The 14,720-nt window shown below is 41.1% G+C and overlaps 1 protein-coding gene across 15 annotated transcripts in view; it reads left to right on the forward strand.

The window, feature by feature from the left end:
* LOC135212752 (early endosome antigen 1-like) overlaps window positions 1-14,720 on the forward strand; it is a 278,033-nt gene that overhangs the window by 109,751 nt on the left and 153,562 nt on the right. For all 15 annotated transcript variants that reach the window (XR_010313979.1, XR_010313978.1, XM_064246495.1 and 12 more), the window contains one exon: window positions 13,780-14,080. Coding sequence is in view for 13 of the 15 variants with exons in the window: in XM_064246495.1 (XP_064102565.1) it covers window positions 13,780-14,080 (301 nt within the window). In the remaining 2 variants the exon portion in view is untranslated. The remainder of the gene's footprint in view (window positions 1-13,779; window positions 14,081-14,720) is intronic.

Below are 14,720 nucleotides of genomic sequence, written 5' to 3' on the forward strand. Positions count from 1 at the left end.
GTTATCTTGTAGTATAATTTTACTAACTTTACTATTTTTGTATTACATTCGCATACTTTTGTGGTCTTCTGTTGTCAGTTTTGTTCCCTTGGTCATTTATTATGATTGTTCTTCTTTATTTAAAATATATTTTCTGTTCATTATTCATTTTCATTATTGCAATGTTCATGTAATGTATTTTTTTTAATTATAGTACAGTAAATTCATAAACAACCAACTAACAAACAGTTAGCTTTAATTCATAAGTATATGTACATAAAAATACTTATATATAAATTCGCTCATTCGCGGTATTTTCCTATGAGAAATATCCTCAAATTCCTGGTTTTTTTTATCAATTTCATCATAAAATGCCCTTTTTGTGATAAAACTATTAACAAATCCTAGTATAAAAATTTTTAGTGGGTTTTTCTTGAGTTTTAACCAACAAAATAGGCTGTTTTAAGCATTTTTATAGGGGTTCCAACTATTCGTGGGTTCCAACTATTCACGGGGGGGTCTGGTACGCATCCCCCGCGAGTACGGGGTGACCACTGTATATGTATATGTAGTGTATACATAGTACATATACAGGCAGTCCTTGCTTATTGGCGGCATCAATTAACAGCATTCCAATTTTATGGCAAAAATCTGGCTAACAATCCTGTTAGCCAGATTTGTAAGCATTGGTAAGCAGTTTATTGGCATTGGTAAGTGGTTTATTGATGTCGGTAAGCGGTTCCTCACCACTGATAAACAGTTAGCAATGCTAATAAACGGATAACAACACCAATGAGCGGTTTATAGTACATAGCCACCATATTTTACTCAAAAAACAGTACATTTCCACCTTATTTTCCCATGTTTGTAGCCAAATAAACTCCATAAATACAATTTAAAACAAAAAAAAGCAACCACATTAAATATGCACATAAAACAGTAACTATCACAATTTAAGCAGAAACCTTCACAGTCGACCCCTGGGATTCGTGGGGGATGCGTACCACAACCACCTGTGAATAGCTATAATCTGCAAATACTTGACACCCTTCTAAAAATGCCTATACATAATTGCCTATTTTGACAGAAAAATGCAGCAAAAATATAAACAACAATTTTGTTCATGAATCTTACCTGGCAGATATATATATAGCTGTATTCTCCGAAGTCCGACAGAATTTCAAAACTACCGGCACACGCAGTGGTCGGCCAGGTGGTAGTACCCATTCCCGCCGCTGGGAGGCGGGCGTAAGGAACCATTCCCATTTTCTGTCAGATATTTTCTGTCGCCGATGCAGACAACAAGTGTTTTCTGCACCTCCGTCATTGGATTTTGGAACTCTTTTGGTCACTTGAGTATCCCGATTGATTTTTGGTTATTTGATTTGGATTGGTGGTTAGGCATACGCTAATTGTGGATTGTTTTTATTTTGGCTTGATTTTTCCTTAAACTTACGATGTCTGGATCTAGTTCGACTAGGTCAGAGTATGTTGTGTGGAAGAATGCAAGGTTAGGCTACCGAAAACTTCGGTAGACCCTCATACAGTGTGCGCGAATTGTAGGAAACATGTTTGTATGTTTGATGACAGCTGCAACGAGTGTGAAAATATGTCTGATTCTGAGTGGAAGGCTTATGAATCATAGATACGTAAACTAGAACGTGATAGTGTAAGGAGGTCTTCCTCCAGGCGTGTAACACAAGTTACCCGTCCAGTAGAATTTATCCCTCCAAAGACCTGTGATGCCTTCGGGCCCTACAATAGTGTCTTTGGAGGGTAATACCCTATCTGTGATTCTTAAATCTTTGCGTAGCCTGGAATCATGTTTGCATTGGAAAGTTTTAGTAGTGTAGTGAAGTATAGTGATAATGCCAAGAGTGTTCATTCTATCGCGTAAGCGTATAATTTCTCAATGACAAAACACTACCATGTGATGGCTCTCCCTACCTCGGCGAGGCAGAATGTAGTAGGGAGGTAGCTGTCCAAGTGTCTAAAATACTCTACGTTTGTTCATAAAACTTACCAGTCAGATATATGTATATATACAGTAAGTCCTCGGGTTACGCCGGTCTCGACTTACAATGTTTCGTGGTTACGAACGCGCCCCCATAAAAATATAAAAAATAATATTTTGCGTCGTTCCGTCTTACGCGGTTTAGCGTCGTAAGCGACGTAAACAAACGCGAACTAGTTCCGGGCGCACGGCGGAAGAATACGCTTTGTGGGGGAGAGGACGGCGTCGCTTCGCTACGCTCATTCCTCGCCCATACGCCATTTTGGTTGTTTACACTGCCTCTCTCTCCCTCGTGTTGTATCGTTTTTGTAACTTTTTGCTCTTTGTTATGGCTCCCAAGCGCAAGGCGGACTCTTCTGATGGTAGTGCATCGAAGAAAAGAAAGGCCATCACCATGGAAATTAAAGTGGACATTATAAAGCGATCTGAGAAGGGAGAAACGCCAACAAACATTGGCCGCTCGCTTGGCCCTTAGCCGTTCGACCGTTGCTACCATTATCAAAGATAAAGAGCGCATCGTTGAACATGTGAAAGGATCTGCTCCTATGAAAGCGACAGTGATAACTAAGCAGCGTAGTGGTCTAATAATTGAAATGGAAAGGTTATTGGTGCTTTGGTTGGAAGACCAAAATCAACGGCGTATCCCAGTCAGCCTTATGGTGATTCAGGAGAAGGCGAAAAGATTGTTTGAAGCGTTGAAAAAAGAAAAGGGGGAGGGAAGTGAAAGTGAAGAGTTTGTGGCTAGTAGGGGTTGGTTTATGCGATTTAAGGCTCGGGCCAATTACCATAACCTTAAAGTGCAAGGTGAAGCTGCTAGTGGGGATGAGAAAGCAGCGAGTGAATTTCCTAAAGCGTTGTCTGAGATAATTAAGGAGGGGGGTTATTCTGCTCAGCAAGTGTTTAACGTAGACGAGACAGGTTTGTTTTGGAAACGTATGCCTAACCGCACTTACATCGCCAAGGAGGAGAAGTCAGCACCCGGTCATAAAGCCAGCAAGGAGAGGCTAACTTTACTTCTTGGGGGTAATGCTGCTGGCGACTTCAAACTGAAGCCCTTGTTGGTGTATCAGGCTGAAAATCCAAGGGCACTCAAGGGCATTTGGAAGGGTCAACTACCAGTAATTTGGAAGTCCAACAAGAAGGCATGGGTGACACTTGCAGTGTTTGAGGACTGGTTCGTAAACCATTTTGTTCCAAGTGTGGAGCGGTATTGCGCCTCCAAGGGTATCCCCTTTAAGGTGTTGCTAGTGCTGGACAATGCCCCTGGACACCCTGCCCAGCTGGGAGACTTCAACCCTAATGTCAAGGTGGTTTACCTTCCACCTAATACCACGGCCCTTTTACAGCCTATGGACCAAGGAGTGATTGCTTCGTTCAAGGCCTACTACCTACGAAGGACAATTGCTATGGCTTTACAGGCAACTGAAACCAAGAAGGACTTGACTCTGAAGGACTTTTGGAAATCCTACAACATCCTTGATGCTGTAAAGAACATTGCTAATTCCTGGGAGGAGGTTTAAGCAAACAAACATGAATGGTGTCTGGAAGAAAATTTGTCCTCAATTTGTGAATGATTTCCATGGGTTTGAGGACACAGTTCAGCTAGTTGTCAAGAACGTTGTTGCCCTGAGTAAGGAAATCAATTTGGAGATGGAGGTTGATGATGTTACAGAGCTGCTGGAGTCTCATGGCGAGGAGTTATCTGCTGAGGACCTGATACAACTGGAGAAGCAGATGATAGAGGAAGAAGACGAAGCACCCACCCCAGAGCCTAAGGCTTTCACAAGGCAGGACTTGATAAGAGGTTTTGCAGAGTTGCAGCAAGCGTTGTCAACTTTTGAGGCTCAGGATCCCAACTTGGACAGGTTCACTAGGGTTTCCAGAGGCGTCATGGATTTGATGCAGTGTTACAAGGAGATCTTGGATGAAAAGAGGTCGCTCTCTGTTCAGACTAACCTGGAGCAGTATTTTAAGAAGGTAGAGAGGCCTGCAGGAGATCCTGTACCCTCTACCTCAGCTGCCTCTGCTAATCCAGACTCGCCTGCCCCACAATCTCCAGCACCTTCTGAATGTTCTGCTAACCCAGACTCACCTGCCCCAGTATCTCCAGCACCTTCTGTAGGTTCTGCCTCACCTAAAGACTCACCTGCCCCAACATCTCCAGTAGTATGTTCTGCCTCACCTCAAGAATCACCTGCCTCAGCATCTCCAGTAGTATGTTCTGCCTCACCTCAAGAATCACCTGCCTCAGCATCTCCAGTAGTATGTTCTGCCTCACCTCAAGAATCACCTGCCTCAGCATCTCCAGCAACTTCTGGAGGTTCTTTTTCTCTTCACTAACCTCCCCCAGTCTCTCCAGCACCGCAGCTTCCTCTCCAGTGTGCAAGCCAATCAAATTAATAAAGGTAAGGAATTGTTCTCTCGTTGTTATTGATAGGTATTTACATTAAATCATGTGGTATTTTTCAATGTTCCGACTTACGCTGAAAATCGTGTTATGACGCATCTTAAGAACGGATCAACGTCGTAACTCGAGGACCCCCTGTACCAAGTTAGCCTTTTATATTTAGCAAATTCAGTTTCGCTTAAATATACCAGTTTGATGGATTTTGGTTTCTGCTCTATAATGATAGTAAACCTATTCATTCGTAGAATGGTGTAGGTGGCAACTCAGGCAGAGCAGTGCGAGAACGACGAACGTTCTCTGAGTCTGCTGTCACTAATGCGTAATGCCAGTGCTCAGTTCCATCTGATTGTCTGCCATGCGCGGTAGGTTACGTCTCTCTCTCTCCTGCGGGATTGACGGACTAACCGTATTTCTACCCTACAATCACGGCCTTAGCCTTGGGTTGAGGGGAATTCTAGCATACATGACTGAACATCTTCACTTTGCAAAAATTTTTTCATAAAAAAAAAAATAAAAATAAATAAATATATATATGTGTATGTAGTATGTGTGTATATATATATGTATGTATATATATATATGTATAGATATATATGTGTAAATGTATATGTGTATATATATATATATGTATTAGACCTTTTTCGGTTCTGTTTACCGCATGGTAACAGAATTCTGTCCGAGTCTACAGCGGCATAGCACACATGATTTCCCTCGAAACAAGAATGATGTGCAAGAGATGCAGTCAATTAGCTCGCCGAGACATCCCTTGCTCGATTATGAGGGGGACTCCTTCCGCTGCCAAATACGACAGCGCCGAGCGTGACGCTCGGCAGGATGCTCGGCTGGACGCACAACGTAATGCTTCTTCAGACATTCGCCGAGAATCAGAGAATAGTAATGGATCTCAGGAAGGAGACTTTTAGGAAGAAACAAATGAACAATCTTCTACAGTGTCTTCAGATTACTCCTGTTTAAGTGAAACGCAGCCTTATTAGGGAAGGAAACATGCTCGGTGAGGGAATGAATGAATTGCAGGGGACCATTTCCTCGCTGGAGAAGTTTGTTTTCCCTGAATAGACTGAAATTCACACCTCTCCAGTTTTTCCTGCAGAAAAACTGGAATAGCATAGATGATCTAGAAATGATTCTGAACATCTCTCATAGTCAAGATTCGTCTATAGGTGATGTCATGGCTCATAATCTCATAGAATTCGAATCTTGAAAGATTACTTTTGTCTTCAGAGACGTCCTCCCCGCGCAGGAGTTGGAACTCTCAGAGGGTCTCGCTCCCTCTGAGGAGAACGAAGATGATATATGTCGCACAGGCGGCCGTCGTCTTTGGTTCCTCGGAGGGGGACGCTTCTCGTCCGTTAGCTCCTTCTGCTTTGCGGTCGTCTCCTGGGCAATTGGAAGACTTTCCGCAGTAAAAGAGAGCTAAGATGTATGATGTATGGTCTCAGGGAGGGGGACGCTTCACGTCCGCTCTCTTTTCTGCTGTGTTGCGATCGTCACCGGAGAGGACGTCTTCCGATGAGTATGCTTTTGAGCGCTTCGGTCGCTCCAAAGATATATCCTTGGCGGTCCATGTGAGAAGGAGGAGGGCTTCCCCTCGCCCATCGTCTTCTCAAAGGATCAGCCTTTTGCCTGAGAAGGAATGTTCTCCATCGAAAAGGATGATTGTGTCTTCGCAACAACAACTTGTTTCGTTGATTGCAGTGAGAAAGGCAAAGCCACATCGCGAGAGGAAGGATGATAGGCTGCCAATCAAGAGTCCAGGCAGTCCCCTTCTCCTTCTCCTCGTTCCGCTCTTTCGCCAGTTGCCTTGCTCTCTAGATTTCATGAAGCTCTCCAGAGGTTGTCTAGAGAGCACGGTTACCATCTTCCCGAACGTGTGTCAGTTGAGAAGAAGAAGAGGTCTTGGTTCGATGGCTTCGAGCCTCTTGAAGAATAGTTTCAGCCTGCGGCCCCTCAGTCTCCTCCTTCGCAATTGTTATCTTCGAAGGACGACTGGCTCATTCATGCCTCCACTCAAACGCGGTGTCTGAAGGATTTTCAAACAACTTAATCGTTGGTGAAGTCCCTGGGACTACTGGTGAATTTTGAAAAGTCACATCTGATCCCAACCCAATCCATCGTGTATCTGGGGATTCAGATGGATTCAGTGGCTTTTCGAGCTTTTCCGTCCCAGGGACGTCAGCAGCAAGGCTTAGACAAAGTGTTAGCCTTCCTAAGGAAAGATTCGTGCTCGGTGAGGGAATGGATGAGTCTAACTGGGGACCATTTCCTCGCTGGAGAAGTTTGTTTCCTTGGGGAGACTGCACCTCAGACTGTTACAATTTTTTCTCAAGTACAATTGGAAAGAAAACAAGAATCTACACATGATCTTGGAAATTTCAGGAGAGGTAAAACATCACTTGAAATGTTGGCTAGATCCAGTGTAGCTGTCGGAGGGCGTGTCTCTCAAGCTTCAGAGCCCCGACCTAGTGTTGTTCTCTGACGCGTCCACCACGGGATGGGGAGCATCATTAGGGGGAAAGAAGTGGCAGGCACCTGGAGAGGGGAACAGGTGTCCTGGCACATAAACCTAAAGGAAATGGCAGCCATCTTTTTAGCTCTCCAGTTTTTCCAAGAAAAAGTCTCTCATCGAATAGTCCAAGTCAACTCAGACAACACCACAGCTCTGGTGTACTTGAAGAAGTAGGGAGCAACACAGTCTCAGTCCCTTTTTGCTCTGGCAAAGGAGATTTTGCTGTGGGCAAGGGCACTGGACGTCATGATCCTTACGAAGTTTCTAGCATGAGTAGAGAACGTCTGGGCAGATCTCCTCAGCAGACGAGGTCAACTTCTGCCAACCGAGTAGACTCTGCATCAGGAGGTATGCCAAGAGCTGTGGGGGTTATGGGGACGTCCGCTCGTGGATATCTTTGCGACGTCCAGAACGAAGAGGCTTCGTACTCGACCCAGCTGCAGTGACGATAGACACACTTCTCTGTCATGAGAAAGTTTGCGGTGTCGGAAGGGACGAGAATGACTTTGTTCACCCCGTTCTGGCCTGCGAGAGAGTGGTTCACAGAGGTCATGGCCTTTGTAGTAGACTTCCCGAGGACGCTTCCAGTAAGGACAGATCTATTCAGACAGCCCCGCTTTGAGAGGTACCACAGAAGCCTCTTCGCTCTGAGTCTGACTGCATTCAGACTATCCAAAAGTTGGCCAGAGCGAGAGGCTTTTATACGTCAATGGCGAAAGCTATCGCCAGTGCAAGAAGAGCGTTTTCCAACGCAGTGTACCAATCGAAGTGGACAGTCTTCAGGAGTTGGTGCAAGAAGAACGGCATTTCCTCCACCACGACCTCTGTGAGCCAGATTGCTGACTTCCTTTTCTGAGAAGGGATCTAAAACTTGCAGTCTCTACAATCAAGGGTTATAAGAGTGTGCTTTTAGTTGTCTTTAGGCACAGAGGCCTGGACTTGGCGGACAACAGAGACCTTCACGATCTCTTGAGATCTTTCGAAACGATGAAGGTTCAACAACCCAAGTTGCCGTCTTGGAACTTGGATGTAGTTCTGAAGTTCCTCATGTCCAGTCCATTCGAACCTATGCATGAAGTGCGAGCTTTTATGAATTCTTGGTTCCATAACAATATGTCATAAAGGACATATGAGCTGTCACTTACGGGAGAAATGCAATTCTGGTGTTGACCTCCCATTAGACACGAAGGATGTCAATTTAACCTACAAGAGATCCTTTTCTCTTGGTTATTCGTGTCTGCGGATACGTTGCTGGGATAGGGAGCCGACACTGATCCTTAACTAGTGAGTTAATTTTTAGTTTAACTTAGTGATTTTTATTGGGGTTTTTGAAAGGAGTTTGGGGATAACTTTTCAAATTAAGCGCTAACCCTTGTTTTAGGATCAGGTGATCGGGATCGGTGTTGTGCTCCTTAATTATGCTAATAGGCATAGGTATATGGTCATATGAGTGGATTAGCACCCATTGACAAATGCCAGTTAGGCTCTGCCGAGTAAGTGGATAAGACCCCATCGGCAGACCCACAAGAACTCTTACCCATAGGTCACCCTCATCTCGCTGAGGCTCTTGAGACGAAGCAGACTCCTAAGCAATAGCTAGGAAGTCAACCCTCCGTCTGAAAAGATAGGAACCAAGGTTTATAAGAGGTCCTTCTGATAACTTGTGGTGTTCGGTCAGGAAGCCAAGGTTACCAATGTCAAAGAATGCTTTGGCTTTTTTCTTGAGGGGCACCATCAAGGAAGTGCATTCATCCTGTCAAGACAGTGATATGAAAGTGTTGAAGGTGAATGCGCATGGACTGAGGGCTATTTCTACGTCGGTAGCCTTCCAAAAGAACATGGCACTCAATGACATCTTGAATGCCACATTTTGGCGTAGTAATTCAGTGTTTGCCTCTCACTACCTTCGGGAGGTGAGGATTACATACGAGAACTGCTGCTCTTTGGGCCCATATGTCGCAGCAGACACTATATTGGGGACAGAGAGTAGCACTCTTCCTATCATTTAGTAAATAATATGTTAGTTTGGACTTTTTAATTTTATTTCTTTTTATTTTTTGGTTTTATTATGTTTATGTAGGTGTTTAGTTTTTTGTGGTCTTGGGTAGGCCGCCTTAGGCGGACTTCCCTCCATTAGCCTTGGTTATACGAAGTTTAACCAGATAGGCTAGGTCAGGTGGTAATGTTTTTGCTTCGCCCTCATAGTAGGGTAAAATGTTTTTGTCACAGTGTGGTCACGCCCCCGTTGACAAATCATCTGGAGCTCACCAGCTACATAGGTCACGTCCTTGCTGGCACCTCCAGTGAAGCATTAACAGCATTCGGTGTCTAAACAACACCTATATGATCTGTCACATTGTGGTCACGCTCCCCGTGACAGTTCATTAGAGCGCACCAGCTACACAGGTCACGTCCTTGCTGGCACCTCTAGGAATGCAGTACCGAATTTGGAGCTCTATAATATAGGATCTAGTTGCATTGTGGTCACGGCCCCGTTGACAGATCCTCTAGAACTCAACAGCTTCACAGGTCACTACCTAGCTGGAGTCTAGTAAAGCAGAAGCAGACTTGGGTGACGAAACTCACGAAGTCAGCTATGCTAACAGTTAAGGAACCAAAATATCAATCATATATATGAAATTGTTTCCCAAAATCGAATCTGTCTCCCCCTTCCTCCAAAGGTGGGATTCAGCTATATATATATCTGGCAGGTAAGATTCATGAACAAAATGATATTGTTATGATACAATAAAGTTTGTTCATACTTACCTGGCAGATATATATAATCAAAGTGCCCACCCACCTCCCCTCAGGAGACAGTGGCACTAGAAAAATCTGACAGAAAATGGGAATGGTTCCTTACGCCCGCCTCCCAGCGGCGGGAATGGGTACTACCACCTGGCCGACCACTGCGTGTGCCGGTAGTTTTGAAATTCTGTCGGACTTCGGAGAATACAGCTATATATATATCTGCCAGGTAAGTATGAACAAACTTTATTGTATCATAACAATATCATATTTCAATATAAAATATAAATAAAAAAGTAAGTGATGTGTGTGTTACTATGCTTAAGCTTCACTGTGAAAATACCCCCCTCCTCTCTCTCTCTTGTATATACGTGATTGAGTTTATCTTTTGGTTTGAAAAGTATAAAATGAGAAAATACAGTACAGGTATAAATAAGAATATGTACTGAAACATAAAATATAAATAATAAAGTAAAGGAGTGTATGTGCTACTGTACTTACACTTCGATGTAAACATACCTTGGTTTTGTTCTCTCCCTATCTCTATACTGTATCCCAGTACTGTGCATATCCTTTTAATCAAATTTATCATAGACATAAAAACATGAAACCAAACAAGCTTTATCAAGTCAGGTTTACCTAGTCCTCTTCACCCATTCAACACTGCATCCTCACCCCCTCTCCTCCCAGTCAGAGAAACTGCTGCTCCCCAGCTCCACCCACCTTCCAAAACAACCCCTTCCCTGGTTCATCTACACAGCTTTACTGCCCTTCCTCTCAGATGACACCCAGCCCTCCAACACACCCCCCCCCCCCCCCCACAACCATGGAGACTTTTGAGACCTCCCAACCTCAAAACAAAACCTTTTCTCAGTCAGTCGGAGTGTAGGCAGCTTTACTAACATTTTCTTGAGGCTGTGCAGCATTACCAACCATTGGAGGGCAGTTTTTCAAATTTTTGGAAACCTATATTCCTGACATATCTTTGGTCCGGGTGTGTTGGATGATGATGATCATGATAAATTGAGGAATTACTGTATTTTGATTATTTCACTTCAGGAAATTAAACTGTTGTGATGGCAATCTGTTTCTATAGTATAGGGTTCACTGAGCAGTAGAAATAAATTAGTTTTTGGTACTGTAGTCTTTATGTTTACTAACTGCTGTGGTAATTATGGTGCATTAAAGTTTTCAAGTGTCCAACATCTTCAAAGTTTTGCCATGTCCAGTGAGAGTGAAAGCCATTTAAAGCTAATGATGTTGTGGAAAAAAAGACATTTTTCATACTTTTGTTTAGAAATATTGCATTGTACCTCCATCATAAATGTGTAATATGTAGTAAATTTGGTTATATTAGGAGAAAAGTTAGAGAGACTACAATTTCAGTATACTGTTAGATACTACTACTATTGCAATACAAGGGCTCCAAGCATTTTTTACTTTTGCATACGTATTGTAATGATTGTAGTACTTGTATTTGATTCTGTATACTACACATTTTATATATTAAAAACACTTGTAAATATTTCCAAACATTTTAAACCTCTTGTGGTTTAATTTCTCATACTTTTCGTATAGTTCTTGATAAGTTCTGCATGCTGTTTTATTCAAAACATACCCATAGAACTGGACTGGCATGAGATCATCCAAGAATATAGCAATGGGAATGGGTATAATGTAAATATATATGCATTTTATGAAGATATATACTTCATTATGAGCATAATTAGATAGGATATATATATTGCATAAAATAGAATTTAGATTCACAACTGTCAGGTAAAGTACCCATTTCAAACAATTCGCTTAAAAATGTATGTACATATGTATATGGAAATCAGTATTTACTGAATTGCTTATTTTTTTCAGAAGTTCTAATTTCCCAAGTGCAGTTTTGATTCTGATTGCCAGTGTTTTTCACCAGCTTAATGGGAGAGATTCACATTGTCCAATGTTTTGCTTATACGTAAACAGTCTATAGTTCTGGTATCTATTACATGTAGGCAGACTTGGTTATCGGCGATCTGGTTTTATGGGGCTTGTCTAGCGCCATAAAATCAGCAATTTATGGCGCCATAACAGGACAAGTTCCTGATATCAGTGCCATAAGTGCCATAAAACACTGAGTTTTGTTTAATGGCGGTTTTCGCTTATTGCCACACCCCCCAGAAACGGAACCCCTTCCAATAACTGGGTACTGCCTGTACTATTAGTAAATTTTGCTATTGATTGTGAAACCTAGCAGGAGAACTTTTACACATTTTCTGTATTTCAGCATTGCCATTCACCCCATTTTCAGTTAGAAAGATGTATATTGTTTTAGTATTGGAACTTTTGTTATTTTTTGTGAATGTAGTAGTACTATTTTTACTACAGATATAATTTTGCATCAAAGGAATGTATAATGTGTATGACAAATTTTGAAAGAGAAATTTTCAAATACTTCACAATACTACTCTTGATTACCTTGGCTTCTGCTATGCTGGATTAGTACATGTAACATGCTTTTTAGAATTTTGTTGCTATTAGTCTTATGAAATTTGTTTATACTATGTTGCCATAAACTCTAATAATGATTTAGGCACCAAATACTGTTGTTATTTGTATTATTGCAATGCATTTTTCAAGAAAGCTGACATAATTCCAGCATGTTAGTTTTGAAATATTTAGTCTTGATATCTGTGGATCAAATGCCATTGAAGAGTATTCTGTGATATTGTTTTGGATTTTCAAATGTTATTTTAAAATGGAAGACTCCTTGACAGAAGCAGCAATGGACTTGCTAATCTCCACCTATGTGTATATCTTGCTTGTAGTGTACTTGTCAGAAGCTTTAATTATTGAGGAAATTGCACAATAATTTTTGTCTTTCTAACAGGTTTATTCAGAATTATAAATTTTCTAAGAAATTTTAAGTTGAAGTTCTTGCAACAGAAATTGATGCTTCATTTTACTGACACTTTGATTTGTAGTGAATTTTTTGTAATCACTTTTATGGCGCATAGTGTGTTCTACTTATTTTATCTTGTTTTGAGTATAATTTCTCATCTTTGTAGACTTTCATGAATACTAGAAAGGAATGATAAAGAGATGCTGCTGCAAAGTACAGTACGTACATCTAAAAGTGCAGAATAACTTTGTGAGCTAGTAGTTATTGTGACATCTAGTTGATATGAACAAAATGAGTACTACTACAGAGTCTAGCTGTTAATGCTTTACATTAGCAGCAAACAGTTATATGTATGTATCTGCCTTAGATTTGGCACCTTATTACAAAATCAGTTAGAGAAATAAAATTGCTATACACATTGTTCAAGTGAAGGAATTATAGTGATCCTAAAGTGCCAGTGTAAATAGGGTATACTTGTTCTTTAAACTTTTCCTGGACAGAAGTTAACTGTAATGTGCCCAGTGTAATATTGTAGATTTTTATTTTATTTTATTGATTATGGGGATGTTACTAATTGACTAGCTCTCAAGTTAGGCTAAGAACTTAAGTAGAGTTTTGAAAGTGGGACTACTGTGACATCATAGCTTATCACCTTAGCTTTTATATTTGATGTTTTTTTTTTCACATCATGAGTTAGTAGGTAAGTACTTACAACTGGTATTTGATCTTCATTTTTGTGGCAAGAGAAACTTAGGAGTGGTTCCTCCCTCAGTGAATTTGTCTCTAGTGAAGTTTTGATTTTGTGTATTTAGTGCTTTCATGGTCATATCTGTACCAGTTGAATAGATAGTAGACCATAATCTGGTCTTGTCGTAAAATTGCCATGAAATATTTTTCAAATGTGAATTTGTATATTGCTCCTTCATAGTTAGCTGTAAGATGTCACAGTTATTTCTGCTCACAAAAGAACTTTTCACTAGCACAAAAGCACCATTTCTGTTTTTCGGTTTACTCTGGTTCAGCAAGAAGCCTTTTAGATTTAGTTAGTTGGTGTCTGTGAATACTCTGTTATCAAACTCATTTAGTATTTTAATGTGTTCTTAGTTTTAAAAATTTTGTTCCAAAACATTTACATCAAATTTGTTCTTTTTCTGTGTCCTTTACGTATAGTAGTGTGTACATATTCCTGTTTTAATGTATTCATTTTGACACAGGTAAAAATTTTGCAAGAAAGTGGTGCTGGGGATCTTATAAGTGCAATACCACAACCCCAAAATATTGAACAAACAACAATCTGCCTCCAAGAAGATAGACCTGTCAAAGTGCAGGACGAGTCTGATAGCCTGTCTGCCGGGGACAATTCTTCTGGTGTAGACAATGTATCAACAACTGAAAGTGCCTCACTTGCGGATAACGTCTCAATGGCTGATAACATGTCTGTTGCTTCTCATGGATCAGCCTCCACTGCTGTTACTGTCAATATTGAAAATGAAGAACTCATTGAGAAGCTCAAAGGTAAGATACAGTGTGGAGTACCAAAGGATGTAGATAAAACTTAACCTTTTATTTGAATTATTAGCATCTTTTAAGCCGCTGTGAACTTTAAACCCCTCGTTAATTTTAGTGTGGTTTACGTTTTTGCTGAAAATGTTTTACCTTTATTTGAGACAATTTTTTGTGTCTTATGCATGTATTAATTATAAATCATATAAGTTGTAATTTTTTGTGTTAGATATGCAGTTAGTACGGGGAAGTTCTATTTTTTTTGTCGGTTATATGGAGCCTATGTTATGTATATTTTGACCAATTCTTTGGGCAGAAATCAAATAGAAAAATCTTTAGATCCATAATGATTAACCCCCTCATTTTGGGACCACCTTGACGTGGTGAGGGGGCTCTCGAACCTCAGGAATCTCTTCCCAGATTCGAACCCAAGAGTCCCATAGACATTATATATTTTCGAGTAAACTTATGTGGACTTTTTCCATTTTTTGCCAAAATTTTTAAAAGCAAATAAATGAGAAAACTATCATGGCTTAACGTGGAGTTAAATCCGAAGCTAAATAGTGAGAACTGTGGTAGATCCATCATCTAACCCGACAATGTTCGGACCTGTTTTTCAGGCGGAACTATTCTGTGGAGCTGGACCACGGAT

The sequence above is a fragment of the Macrobrachium nipponense genome, chromosome 41 (genome assembly GCF_015104395.2).
Source record: "Macrobrachium nipponense isolate FS-2020 chromosome 41, ASM1510439v2, whole genome shotgun sequence".
NCBI lineage: Eukaryota > Metazoa > Arthropoda > Malacostraca > Decapoda > Palaemonidae > Macrobrachium > Macrobrachium nipponense.